The sequence below is a fragment of the Neoarius graeffei genome, chromosome 20, assembly GCF_027579695.1.
Source record: "Neoarius graeffei isolate fNeoGra1 chromosome 20, fNeoGra1.pri, whole genome shotgun sequence".
Lineage (NCBI taxonomy): Eukaryota > Metazoa > Chordata > Actinopteri > Siluriformes > Ariidae > Neoarius > Neoarius graeffei.
Window position 1 is genome coordinate 23708637 of NC_083588.1, and position 15120 is coordinate 23723756.

The 15120-nt window shown below is 44.5% G+C and overlaps 1 protein-coding gene across 1 annotated transcript in view; it reads left to right on the forward strand.

The window, feature by feature from the left end:
- The window catches only part of cfap70 (cilia and flagella associated protein 70), a 134467-nt gene that overhangs the window by 61499 nt on the left and 57848 nt on the right, over positions 1 to 15120 (forward strand). Inside the window, exons 5-10 of the mRNA XM_060902388.1 lie at positions 157 to 339; positions 1030 to 1212; positions 1320 to 1414; positions 2193 to 2304; positions 5598 to 5735; positions 5992 to 6138. Of these exons, the coding sequence (XP_060758371.1) occupies positions 157 to 339; positions 1030 to 1212; positions 1320 to 1414; positions 2193 to 2304; positions 5598 to 5735; positions 5992 to 6138 (858 nt within the window). The remainder of the gene's footprint in view (positions 1 to 156; positions 340 to 1029; positions 1213 to 1319; positions 1415 to 2192; positions 2305 to 5597; positions 5736 to 5991; positions 6139 to 15120) is intronic.

Genomic DNA, 15120 nt, shown 5'->3' on the forward strand with positions numbered 1-15120 from the left:
GAATACATTTCCTAATAATTTGTGTAGTTGAATAATTCACTGTAGTTACTCAAAAATGCTTCATGATGAATAACTGAGTAATAAGCGGAGAGTCTGATTGTGAATAATTTCTCCTCTGTATTTGTTTTACTGGACTATGGGACGCTCTTTCCACAGCCAACGCTGGAAGTGACAGTCAGTGTACCAGAGCCGTTGCTCTCAGACACCCAGCTCTCTCAATCTAATCTGTTCACCATCACAGTGGAGACCGCCTACTCTGTGCCTGAGGTTTGGAACAATGCTGCTGGGCCTCAACATTGTTATGTAGCTGCTCTGCAAGTCCCCCTAACATCACATGAGGTATGGGAAGATACTACTGTATTAAGAGTATTTGTGCATGCCATTATAAGTGTACTGGATTTGAATGAATAAATAAATAGCATCTCTCTTGGCATTTCAGTACTCTAGGTTCCCAACCCTGATACTAGTGTATCCTCTGTCCTGCACAGTTTCGTGTTTTCTCTGCTCTAACACATCCACTTCAACTCAAAAAGGGCTGTTATTAAGCTAATTAGTTGAATCAGTTGTGCTGGGAGCAGGAAAAACAATGTGTAGGATAGTGGGTACACCAGGACCAGGACTGGGAACTTGTGCTCTAGATAGAATTACTTAGTAATACTACACATTGATATTTCTAAAATTAAAAATTATCTCCACTTATAATAGAAATGGGTCCAATAATTAGTCCTGTAATTACTTCTTGGCTCATTTAAGACCATATATATCCACTGAACAAAACAAAAGACTGCTTTATGAGGCGTGTTTGTAGCACTTCTGTGCACTTGTTTGAACCTTCATATTTAATTGTGTCTTTCTTTGTTCTTCCAACAAGAAGTCATTTTGAAAAAATTTCATTTTGCAGCAGTTATATTTCTCAACTCCGTTAACAGCTTTGTGCATGAATTGCATTCTCCATCTCTTTTATTCAAAGCATCAGCCAAATAATTAATTGTGGCTGTGAATTCAAAAGTCACAAATGTTCTTTTTCAGGAAGAGCAGACATTGTTGTTCTCCAGTGGTGTCTTAAAAATGGGTGGTGAAAGAGAGCCAGTGCCTAGAGGCAAAAAATGGCCCCTTGGTCCATTCCTCGCCCCAGACGCCCAGTTCATCCCAGGCATCTCCATTGTCGACGGGCCTGCTAATCTGGAGCATAGTGACCTTCATACTGTTGCGGTATGGCTGGATATTTCAAATGCAGTAGGGTCGAATGAGATATTACAATGTACAAAGTGGATGTGCATACAAGTTCATGACAATGCATTAACATGTTTGTGTAACAGGATGAGGTATTTCAAAAAGAAGCTGAGTGTAACAGTAAAAGAGTGAGCTGGGACACAGCGCGCCGCTGTTTTATGGATGCAGGCGGAACAACAAGGTCAGGAAAACCACTTCTGCACTTCATCAACTATTTTTTTCTGATCCACTGTTTTCCGTCCCAGCTCCTGAAGAGCTCCTGAACTCCGGTTATGTAACTCTTGGTTGACAAAACAAATGCTTCTAAAGTTCTTGGATCAGATTTTAGATTAGTGCTGTGTTGCTCGGAATATCCAACTCATAATCAAATACAAGTATTTAAAAAGCATCTTTAAAAGGATGTACACTAATTACTACAATTGAGTGTGAGCTAATGTATTTCCATTTCTATATGTTTATTTGGCCACCTTGAGTGTTTTTCAAGTGCTTGAAAAAAAAGACACTTCTTTGCCGTCTTGCAATTCTCTAATAATGTTAAAGAGAAGATTGGGAGGATGTCGTCAGGAAGAGGAACACAAAACTCGAGAGTACTGTTAAACAAAAATTAAATTTCAAATGAAATCCACAATAAGTGTTCATAAAAAGATTATCAACACCAATCATAAAATTATGCAGATTTTGAGCGTTTTGCCATTTTGACTATGACATCAGTCATTTATGTTGACAACCTCAGGCAAGATGGATTGTGTCTGAGTGGGAATTCTGGTTTAGATGACCATTCCACTGCAGATTTTGTAATCTGAGGTCCTGGCTTCTGAGCACACTGGAACAAGGCATAGCTCTCCAGGAACTTGGCTGGGTGTACTTGTTGTACTTAGTCCCTGATGTGAATCCAATACATTTCTTTGTATTATTTTGAGATTGTCCTTCTAATAACAATGCTCTCTGTCATGTCTCAGTCTGTCACACAGAATTGTTGAATGCAGCCTGTGGCCAGTGGAAGTTATGAAATGTGTGCAGTCTGGACCTTGCAAAGCAGGAGGAAAAGGAGGAAAATCTGTAAGTAATGATGTAAGAAACTGTATACAGTGCTCAGCGTAAAGGAGTACACCCCCTTTGAAAAGTAACATTTTAAACAATATCTCAGTGAACACAAAAAATTTCCAAAATGTCGACAAGACAAAGTTTAATATAACATCAGTTTAACTTACAACCCCGGTTCCAAAAAAGTTGGGACAAAGTACAAATTGTAAATAAAAACAGAATGCAATAATTTACAAATCTCAAAAACTGATATTGTATTCACAATAGAACATAGACAACATATCAAATGTCAAAAGTGAGACATTTTGAAATTTCATGCCAAATATTGGCTCATTTGAAATTTCATGACAGCAACACATCTCAAAAAAGTTGGGACAGGGGCAATAAGAGGCTGGAAAAGTTAAAGGAACAAAAAAGGAACAGCTGGAGGACCAAATTGCAACTCATTAGGTCAATTGGCAATAGGTCATTAACATGACTGGGTATAAAAAGAGCATCTTGGAGTGGCAGCGGCTCTCAGAAGTAAAGATGGGAAGAGGATCACCAATCCCCCTAACTCTGCGCCAACAAATAGTGGAGCAATATCAGAAAGGAGTTCGACAGTGTAAAATTGCAAAGAGTTTGAACATATCATCATCTACAGTGCATAATATCATCAAAAGATTCAGAGAATCTGGAAGAATCTCTGTGCATAAGGGTCAAGGCCGGAAAACCATACTGGGTGCCCGTGATCTTCGGGCCCTTAGACGGCACTGCATCACATACAGGCATGCTTCTGTATTGGAAATCACAAAATGGGCTCATGAATATTTCCAGAGAAGATTATCTGTGAACACAATTCACCATGCCATCCGCCGTTGCCAGCTAAAAAACTATAGTTCAAAGAAGAAGCCGTATCTAAACATGATCCAGAAGCGCAGACGTCTTCTCTGGGCCAAGGTTCATTTAAAATGGACTGTGGTAAAGTGGAAAACTGTTCTGTGGTCAGACGAATCAAAATTTGAAGTTCTTTATGGAAATCAGGGATGCCGTGTCATTCGGACTAAAGAGGAGAAGGACGACCCAAGTTGTTATCAGCGCTCAGTTCAGAAGCCTGCATCTCTGATGGTATGGGGTTGCATTAGTGTGTGTGGCATGGGCAGCTTACACATCTGGAAAGACACCATCAATGCTGAAAGGTATATCCAGGTTCTAGAGCGACATATGCTCCCATCCAGACGATGTCTTTTTCAGGGAAGACCTTGCATTTTCCAACATGACACTGCCAAACCACATACTGCATCAATTACAGCATCATGGCTGCGTAGAAGAAGGGTCCGGATACTGAACTGGCCAGCCTGCAGTCCAGATCTTTCACCCATAGAAAACATTTGGCGCGTCATAAAACGGAAGATACGACAAAAAAGACCTAAGACAGTTGAGCAACTAGAATCCTACATTAAACAAGAATGGGTTAACCTTCCTATCCCTAAACTTGAGCAACTTGTCTCCTCAGTCCCCAGACATTTACAGACTGTTGTAAAGAGAAAAGGGGATGTCTCACAGTGGTAAACATGGCCTTGTCCCAACTTTTTTGAGATGTGGTGTTGTCATGAAATTTAAAATCACCTAATTTTTCTCTTTAAATGATCCATTTTCTCAGTTTAAACATTTGATATGTCATCTATGTTCTATTCTGAATAAAATATGGAATTTTGAAACTTCCACATCATTGCATTCCATTTTTATTTGCAATTTGTACTTTGTCCCAACTTTTTTGGAATCGGGGTTGTATAACGTGAAAGTAAGGTTAATAACATAACTTAGATTACACATTTTTCAGTTTTACTCAAATTAGGGTGGTGCAAAAATGAGTACACCCCACAACAAAAACTACTACATCTAGTACTTTGTATGGCCTCCATGATTTTTAATGACAGCACCAAGTCTTCTAGGCATGGAATGAACAAGTTGGTGACATTTTGCAACATCAATCTTTTTCCATTCTTCAACAATGACCTCTTTTAGTGACTGGATGCTGGATGGAGAGTGATGCTCAACTTGTCTCTTCAGAATTCCCCAAAGAAAATAATTTCTTTACACCACAATGGTGAAGGCTACAAGAAGATCAGCAAAGCTTTACTTATCAGTCAGAATACTGTAGCAAAAGTGGTACAAAAATTTAAGAAAGATGGAACTGCAACCATCTCGCAGAGACGTCCAGGTCATCCACGGAACTTAACACCTCGACAGGAGCATCTTCTGATGAGAAGGGTTGAAGAAAATCAGCATGCAAGTTCACTGCAGTTATTTAAAGGAGTAGAAAGCTAAACTGGGGTGACTATTTCCCGTGAAACAATACGGCGTACACTGCAGAGGAATGGCATGCATGGATGCCGTCCACAAAAGAAGCCTCTCCTAAAGCCCAGGCACAAAAAAAGCCCAACTAGAGTTTGCCAGGGCCCATGCTGACAAAGATGAAGACTACTGGGACTCTATACTCTGGAGTGATGAGACCAAGATAAATGTTTTTGGAACTGATGACTTCAAAACTGTATGGTGTCGCAAAGGTGAGGAATACAAAGAAAAATGCATGGTGCCTACAGTGAAACATGGTGGTGGCAGTGTCCTTATGTGGGGCTGCATGAGTGCTGCTGGTGTCGGGGAGCTGCATTTCATTGATGGCATCATGAATTCACAGATGTATTGCTCTATACTGAAAGAGAAGATGCTACCATCACTCTGTGCCCTTGGTCGTCGTGCACTTTTCCAACATGACTAAACACACATCTAAGGCCACTGTTGGATTTCTGAAGAAGAACAGGGTGAAAGTGATTCAGTGGCCATGTATGTCTCCTGATCTGAACCCAATCAATTCTGAAGAGACAAGTTGAGCATCACTCTCCATCCAGCATCCAGTCACTAAAAGAGGTCATTGTTGAAGTATGGAAAAAGATTGATGTTGCAAAATGTCACCAACTTGTTCATTCCATGCCTAGAAGACTTGGTGCTGTCATTTAAAAATCATGGAGGCCATACAAAGCACTAGATGTAGTAGTTTTTGTTGTGGGGTGTACTCATTTTTGCACCACCCTAATTTGAGTAAAACTGAAAAAATGTGTAATCTAAGTTATATTATTAACCTTACTTTCACATTATAATTAAACAGATGTTATATTAAACTTTGTCTTGTCAATATTTTGGAAATTGTTTGTGTTCATTGAAATATTGTTTAAAATGTTACTTTTCAAAGGGGGTGTACTCCTTTACGCTGAGCACTGTATCTGTCTAGTATGGTAGTGATTTTTTAAAATTATACTTTTCTTTGTATTTGTGTATAGAAACTGGAGGATGGGATTCAGATTTCTTTCCATGGAGTGGCCTATGTCAACTTTGCACCTCTGCTGTACCCTGGGGTCAGGCATATCCGTGGGGCATACAGAATCCACCCATTCTCTGAGTCTGACCTCCTAATGAAGGTAGGAGTGGGTGGGATCACAAGAGAAAATCAAAATGTTTCCTTATCCCATGCAAGGCTATTCCTTTTATGTTTAATTAATGGAGTAGGATATTAGATTAGATTAACACACGATCTAAATGATAATGTTAAAAATGTCTCTATTAGCACTCTTTGATTATTTTTCATTAGCCTGGTTCTTGTTATTTCACAAATTATTTGCTCTACCATCCCCACCTTTGCACTTAATTTGGGGTTAAACTTTTCTTTTGTTAAAGACCAAGAAGCAGGAAAGTGTGATGAATGAGAGCATGAAGGCACTGGTAGCAGAGACTAGTTTTTGTCCAGGGTCGTCTTTACTCTCCGGCAGGGCAACACCCAGCAGTGTGTTGGGAGGCAAAGGCAATAAAGAAGAAATGAAAAAGGTACCATCATTCATTGTAATGCATTAGTATGAGTGTATCAAGCAGGGATTCTCAAACTTTTTGGTTAAAAGACCTAAAATGGACATAAGGAATTTTCTCTGACTCCGAGCCTTGAGCACCCTCTAGGACTACTACACTCTCGAGGACCCTCTTAGGACTACTGTAACATTTTCACATTTTATCATGTGCATAACGTGTAATTGTAATTTAAAAACCAAAGTAACATTCCTTGCACTGACGTATCAGTCTAGTAGGAAGACAGCATCCATCCATTATCTGTAGCCGCTTATCCTGTGCAGGGTTGTAGACAGGCTGGAGCCTATCCCAGCTGACTATGGGCGAGAGGCGGGGTACACCCTGGACAAGTTGCCAGGTCATCGAAGGGCTAACACATAGAGACAAACAACCATTCACACTCACATTCCCACCTACAGTCAATTTAGAGCCACCAATTAGCCTTACCTGCATGTCTCTGGACTAGAGGAAACCCATGCAGAAACAGGGAGAGCATGCAAACTCCATACAGAACGGCCCTCCTAGGCCGCTGGGCTCGAACCCAGGACCTTCTTGCTGTGAGGCGACTGTGCTAACCACTACACACATGGAAAAGAGCAGTGGTTGTCAATAGCAGGCTGAGATGTTATGCTTTGTATATTTTAATGTTTCCCCACTGACCATTCAAGTGACATTTAAAAATTACTCGAGCAAATAATGAGTGACCTTTTAAGAATAACCAAGCAGGCAACTTAAATTAAGTTTTAACTTCATTTATTTAAGTGAAACTGAAGATTTGTTGCACAGTTCAGTTTCAGTGTAATGTTATTTCTATAGATTTTTACTTCTTGCAAAAATACAATCTGTAGCTTATGAGCAAGAAACTGTGAGGGCATTCAGTTTCTTTGAAGAGTGTCTCTGAAACACACATTGTGAATGCAATTATGTCATTGAATAAATAAAAAAAAACCAGTTTAAATACAGTATGTGCTTCATTAAGCTGTGTGGCAATGCAGATGGCCACTTATGGTCTCCTTTGTGAAACACAGCTTGGTGGCTCATATCCTCTGTTATTGGATCCGGATCTGTAATGAAAACAGGCTTCCAAAAGCAATTAATTATAAAAGCAGCAGATTGGTGGCCTCACTGCAGATGGTTGACTCTTCATGTCACCATCAGAACATCTGACTATAGTTGCCTACCACATGCACACATTCACTGATGTTATGCATTTACATACCTACATGTACAAGCCTTACAAGCAGGAGTTAAAGAAATTATCAAGAGAACATTGATTACTGAACCTTATTGTCATTGTATAGTACAGGTACTCAACAAGAAAATGCAGTTTAGCATTTGAGCGGTTGAGGTCAAGGCTGTGTGCAGGATGCTCAGTTTCTTCTGATCCAACCTTGACACACCACGTCTTGGACCTTGCTTTATGCACAGGGGCACTGTCATCCTGGAACATGTTTGGACCCCTTAGTTCCAGTGAAGGGAAATTGTAATGCTACAGCATACAAAGATATTCTATACAGTTGTGTGCTTTCAGCAATGTGGCAACAGTTTGGGGATGACCCACATATGGGTGTGATGGTCAAGTGTCCAGAAAACTTTGGCTATATAGTGTATATATACACATTCAATACTTGATGCCAAATGTTTCATTTGTGATGGTGTTTCTTATGTATCTTTGCAAGAAGTAGCAGAATATAGTTTTTTCCCGATTCAAAAGAAAAAATAAAATATTTTAGGTAACTACAATTTTTAAATACATTTTGTAGAACTTTTGACATCCTTAGACAAATATCTACGTAGGTATCAGAGAATGTTTATTTAGAGACATGAGGTGAGTGATATGATGCACATGTTAATACAGCTATTTTGTTTATTTCATTGTATGATTTTGTTCTCATCATAATCACTCCTGTGGGTATAAAAAGTCTATTGGGAGCATCGTGGCTCAGGTGGATAAGGCGCCATACCATAAATCCAGGGACCCGGGTTCGATTCCGACCCGAGGTCATTTCCCGATCCCTCCCCGTCTCTCTCTCCTGCTCATTTCCTGTCTCTACACTGTCCTATCCAATAAAGGTGAAAAAAAGCCCCAAAAAATATCTTTAAAAAAAGTCTATACACTCCTCCTAAAATGGAATTTTGTGATTTAAAAAAATTAAACCAAGATAAATCATCTCATATCTTTTTCCACTTTTCATGTAATATAGTAACCAACTATATTGAGCTTCAGAAGACATTCCTTGCTTGGCTTGGATGTATGTTTTGGGTCATTATCTTGCTGGAAATTGAAATTTTAGGGGAGCTTGAAGGTTGATTGTTTTTAAATAAGAAAGGCCTTTCATCTAGCCACCCTAACTCATAGCCCAGAAATGTGAAGAATGTGAGAGATTGTCACATGTACTTACCAGATATTCCTGCAGCATCTTTAATGCTGGATAAGTTTTTTTATCCTTTCATAATTTTGGAGGGACATCCTGTTCTTGTCACTGTTATGCCCCATCTTCTCCACTTGGTGGTGGATTGATGATGGCCTTCACAGTGTTCCATGGTACAGCTAATGGTTTGGATGTTCTTTTGTACCATTCTCCTGATTGATGCCTGTTGACAATGAGATCCCGGCAGTATAGATAGTTTTCACATGACGTCACAGAGTCGGGGATTCCCTGGTGGCGGCCATCTTGGAGGGCTAGCTTACCGTACGGATCACTGAGCACACATTGTAGCGCGCGAGTTACATTCATTTATATATTATTTACATTTATAGTTACATTACTACTATTTAAAGCTAGCAATGGTGCACACCTGTTGTATTCACGGCTGTCGTAATAGGTCAGATGATGAAGTCAAGCGGAGCTTTTATGGAATTCCCACTGTATGGGAGCACAAAGGCAGCAAACAAACTCAGCATACAAAGGAGAAATCTATGGCTTGCGAGAATCAACCGCAAGGATTATCAGCCTTCCAAACACAGCAAAGTCTGCTCCAATCATTTTATAAGTGGTAAGTTGTTTAAATAAACAATCAATTGTGTTTAAGTTTGTTTTTGGAAACCAAAACATCATGTGAACACTCTCTGGAGAATGCCTAACTGGAACCGCTGAGTGTACGTTTACATTGTAATGTACACTTAATATCGCTCGTTTGTCACGTTTCTATTTGACGCTTGTCACTTCACTCACGCAAGGGTCATTTTTGAAAAACATTTTAGGTCTATTCTGTATGATTTCATTTGTGTTTGGGATGCAAACAGCGCGCCTTTTGGCGGATGCCGCCTGAATCGCGCAGATCCGGGGGTTTTTTTTAGGGGGGGCGTTGGAGTGTCTGATTATAATTTCAAAGTAAATTCTGTATTAAAATTACTAAATAAGCAAATCCGTTACAGTCCATGAAACAGGAAGTATAAAGATAAGAAAAAAACAGTTTAAATCAGGAAGCTGCGCACATTTGTGCAGCCTGAGCGGTGTACAGGACTGCGCAAATGTGCGCAGCTTCCCGATTTAAACTGCTTTTTTCTCATCCTTATACTTCCTATGTTTCATGGACTGTAACGGATTTACTTATTTAGTAATTTTAATACAGAATTTACTTTGAAATTACAATCAGACACTCCCAACGCCCCCCCCCCCAAAAAAAACCCCCCGGATCTGCGCGATTCAGGCGGCATCCGCCAAAAGGCGCGCTGTGAATATATAAAGTTGTATATATCAGACAGCCTTTAAAGTTTGATGAAGTCAGTTTCAGGCTTTGGAGCAGGCTTTGGCTAGCCTGGCTAACGCGACTTCAAAGCTCTCCGAGCATTTGGTCTGGCCAAGCTATTAAGCCAAACCGTTTCCCAGAGCCCGTGGTTGACCCGCCTCCCTGAAATGCCTCAGTTTGCTACTGGTCGAAGCCAGAAAAGGCTGTGACGAAGCTTAAACCAAATCACATCACTCTTTCCTCTGACGTATGTGACGCGACAGAAACTGCTTGAGTAACTGGTAGATTAAACTCTTACCGAAGCTGGTCGGGAGCAAAGCGAAAACGTCCTTCCTTTCAATAAATACCTCCAGGGCTGCTCTTTGCTCCGTTTTCAATGAGAACTTCCCGTTGAATGCTTTCAATACAGCATCTACCACTGTAAACAATCTATGGCTTCCGGTCGCAGTTCTACTACGTCAGTGCCTTGAACACGCCTCTACCCAGGGCCGTTGGAGATGCTCAAAGTTGATTGGTTCCCAATTTTTCGGGAGCTTGGAAATGCTGTAGATAGCCTGCCTGGCCAGACTAAGCTCGGAACAGGCCCTCGTGTTGCGTCACGCTTAGGATGGGCGGGCCCAGGCTAGGCTTTAGCAGTTTCAGGCTTTGGCAGCCCTGCATAGTCACTTGAAAATGCATCTTTGTCCACTTCGTAGGGGTCAATTCCCCCAATCAAGGCCAGTTTGGCTGCATACCGTTGTCGTGAGATGTCGTCTAATGTATCTATATACTTCTGTTTGCTTGATTTTGCCGACATTGATCTTTATTTTAGAAAATTGACTATATAACTTCATAAATTCGTCCGAGATAATGTAGCCGGTAGTGGCGATGGTCCGTTTTGTTTGCCCTCCAAGATGGCAGCTGGGGGGCGTTCCCCGGAATGCCGTGACGTCAGTGAAAACTATCTATTGGGCAAATTACATGGAAAGTGTAGTGAGCTAAGCTACCAGTTACTCAGCAATAAATGAAGCTTCACTACACAGAAGCTACCACCCAGAAAAATGTAGTAAGCTAATGCCGCTTTTCCACTACCAACGCGGCTGAGTTGGGCTGAGCCGTGCCGTACTGAGTTGGGCTGAGTCGAGCTGAGTGGGGCTGTTGGAGTTGCATTTTGACTACAACCGCGCTGAACCATGCTGGCTGGAAGTGGGTGGACACATTGGGTGGAGTTAGCGAAAGTGGGTGGACGTCACGTAATGTCGTTAGGCGGCGCAAACAGTGACATCAGTGATCTTTTAAGCGGTAGTCTCACGACCCGGATAGTAAACAATAAACATGGAGTCGTTAGTGTTGCTGGTCTTGGTGCTGTGGCTTGTCGCCGACAACGCCAACAGATACTGGCAAGAGCGTATAGATGAGGCGAGGCGCATAAGGCTTCAGAAATTCTCGTAATTCTTCTTCTTCCGGGTTTACAGTGTTTACAGATCCCAGCATGCTCGCGGGGCGTGTGTGGACACTCCTCCTCACCAATCAGTGCACAGGGGAGTGTCTCCTCACGCCCCTAGCCCCACTCGGCTCGGTTTGGCTCGCTTCAGCCCCACTCCAAAACCGTGCGAGTTTTGGGTGCTAAGCAGGGCTGAAGCGAGCTGAGTCGTGCTGCTCTAAGGTAGTTGAAACGTGAGCCGTGTCGGGCTGAAGTGAGCTGAATGTTAGGGTTTTGCTGGGATTCGAACCTGGTTCGCTGGTGTGATAATCCAGCAAACCCCCTCTAGGCCACCAGGGGGATGACTCAAATGCAGAGGCGTGAGGTGGAAGTAGAAAAAGTATCAAAAAGGTTTATTTACAATATTTACAAAAAATCCAAGAAGTATAATCCAAAACGCTCAGAAGATCTTAAGGGAAAAAAATTAAAAAAATCCAAAAGTTCAAAGTCAATACAAAAGCCAAAAAAACTAGAAAAGAAAAGGCAAAAATACCAAACGCTCAGAAGATACACAAAGTCAAAAAACAAAATCCACAAAGTCCAAAAGAAAGCAAAAAATACAAAGAACACAAGGATATGGACGAGGAAATCGGAACAGAGGTAACTGGAGCTTAAACATAACAGCACAAAGACTCCGTGACAAGAGGACTGAACTCAGGGGGTATAAATGCACAAACTAAATTGGAAACAGGTGACACTAATGAAAACAGACAATCGACATCAACCCAAAACACAGGACACAGTGGTGACCTCTAGAGGCCAAAACAAACAGACAAAAAACAGGAAATAACAGCGCCCTCTAGAGGCCAAAACAGTCCCAGTCCTAACAGGACCCCCCCCCAGGAGCGTCTCCTGATGTTCCCAGGGCGATCCGGATGGGCCGAATGGAAGTCCCGACACAGTTCTTTATCTAAGACATCCCGAGCGGGAACCCAGCAGCGCTCCTCAGGACCATAGCCCTCCCAGTCCACGAGATATTGCAGCCCGCCGCGGACCCAGCGGGAGTCAAGCAGGCGATGCACGGTGAACACAGTCTGACCCTGGAAGATGCGGGGGGGGTGGGGGGTTCCTAGGGGCAGGGGCATACGTGGACGTCAGTACGGGCCGCAACAGGGAAACATGGAAAGTGGGGTTGATCCTCAGAGTCCGGGGCAACTGGAGCCGGTAGGAGACAGGGTTCACCCTGCGCACCACCTTGAAGGGGCCAATGTAGCGAGGAGCCAGCTTGCGGTTCTCCACCCGCAGTGGAAGGTCCTTAGTGGACAGCCAAACCCGCTGCCCAGGGCGGAAAGCATGGGCAGGTCTTCTATGGCGGTTGGCCGGAGTCTGGTTGGTTCTGGAGGTCTGGATGAGGGTCTTCCTGACCTTGCTCCAGGTCTTGCGACACCGTCTCACATATTGGTTGACCGAGGGCACCCCCGCGTCTTCCTCCTGGTCCGGGAACAGAGGTGGCTGGAACCCGAATTGGCACCGGAATGGCGACAGCTTGGTGGCCGATGACTGCAGGGTGTTGTGGGCGTACTCTGCCCATGGCAGCCAGGTGCTCCACGATGTCGGGTTATCCATAGCCAGGCCTCGCAGGGTGGTTTCCAGGTCCTGGTTGAGCCTCTCCGTCTGACCACTGGACTGTGGGTGAAACCCAGAGGAGAGGCTGGCAGTGGCTCCGATGACCTTGCAGAACCCGTGCCACACTCGGGAGGAGAACTGGGGCCCTCGGTCTGAGATGATGTCCTGTGGGAGACCAAAGACTCGGAAGACATGATTAAAAATAAGTTTCGCTGTTTCAAGAGCAGAAGGGAGTTTGCACAGTAGTATGAAGCGGCAGGCCTTCGAGAATCTGTCGACTAAAACCAAAATTATAGTGTTACCTTGCGACTCAGGGAGACCCGTGATGAAGTCGACTGCCATGTGGGACCAGGGACGCCGGGGAATGGTCAGAGGATGCAGGAGACCCTGGGGACGCTGTCGCGGGTTCTTGGTTCTGGTGCAGACCTCACAGGACAGGACAAATGACCTTACTTCCTTCTCCATGTTAGGCCACCAGAAGCGTCTTTTCAGGAAGTCCAGGGTCCTCCGAGCTCCCGGGTGGGTGGTGAGAGGGGAAGAGTGACCCCACTGGAGAACCTTGGCCCGGGCTTGATGTGGGACGTACAAGAGGCCCGGTGGCCCCGTCCCAGGACTGGGGTCCTGGCGTTGGGCTTGTCGGACGGCCTCCTCAATACCCCAGCGGACAGGGGCCACAATCCGGGACACAGGGATGATAGGCCCAACTTCACTCTCCCTGTTAGTGGCAGAGAACAGCCTGGACAGTGCGTCAGGTTTGGTGTTCTTGGAGCCGGGGCGGTACGAGAGGGTGAAGTCAAACCGACTGAAAAACAGGGCCCACCTAGCCTGTCGAGGGTTCAGTCTCTTGGCTTGCTGGAGGTACTCCAGGTTCTTGTGGTCAGTCCAAACCAGGAATGGATGTTGCGCTCCCTCCAGCCAGTGCCTCCACTCCTCAAGGGCCAGTTTGACCGCTAACAGTTCACGATCCCCCACATCGTACCGGGACTCCGCAGGACTCAGGCAGTGGGAGAAGTAAGCGCAGGGGTGCAGCTTTCCTTCCGAATGTTGAGAGAGCACCGCGCCGACCCCACTGTCCGAGGCGTCCACCTCCATGATGAATGGTTGGGAGGTGTCCGGGAGGACCAGAATGGGTGCCATGCAGAAGCGATCCTTGAGGTCTTTGAACGCCTTTTCTGCCTGAGGAGACCAGACATAAGATCCACCTGTCCCTTTGGTGAGGTCCGACATGGGTGCTGCTACAGAACTAAAGTTCCTGATAAACTTGCGGTAGAAGTTAGCAAATCCTAAGAACCGCTGAACCTCTTTGACGGACTTGGGAGTGGGCCAGTCCCAGACGGCCAGGGTCTTGGCTGGGTCCATTTGGAGTTGGCCTGTCCGTACAATAAAACCCAGAAAGGAGACCTCAGGAACATGAAATTCGCATTTCTGGGCCTTGGCGAACAGATTGTTCTGTAGCAGCCTCTGGAGAACCTGGCGGACATGGTGGCGGTGCTCCTGCACGGGCTTGGAAAAGATAAGGATGTCGTCGAGGTAGACAAAAACGTATAGGTTAATCATGTCCCTCAAGACGTCGTTGATTAGGGCCTGAAAAACAGCTGGTGCCTTGGTGGGTCCGAAGGGCATCACCTGGTATTCGTAGTGCCCAGATGGGGTGTTAAAGGCAGTCTTCCACTCGTCTCCCTGTCGGATACGGATGAGGTGGTATGCGTTCCGTAGGTCCAACTTGGTGAAGACGGTGGCGCCTTGGAGCAGGTCGAAAGCTGTGGACATCAGCGGAAGGGGATATCGGTTGCGCACAGTGATCTTGTTCAGGCCCCTGTAGTCAATACATGGTCAGAGCCCCCCATCCTTCTTGCCGACAAAGAAGAAGCCGGCACCAGCAGGTGAGGTGGAGGGTCGAATGAACCCAGAGACCAGGGCGTCTTTGAGGTATTCCTCCATGGCCTTGCGTTCTGGCTGAGAGAGGGAAAACAGTCTGCCATGAGGAGGGGTAGTCCCAGGGAGCAAGTCGATGGCACAGTCGTAGGCCCGGTGAGGAGGAAGAACGGCGGCCCTGCTCTTGCTGAAGACCTCCTTGAGATCCCAGTACTCTGTGGGAACTTGAGATAACTCGGTGAGATCAGGGGGCTCGGCAGGAGACACAGGAGAGCTAGAGAGCAGACAAGAGGCATGGCATGCAGGGCCCCATTCCACAACCTGGCTTGTTACCCAGTCTATGCGAGGGTTGTGGCGAGTAAGCCAAGGAA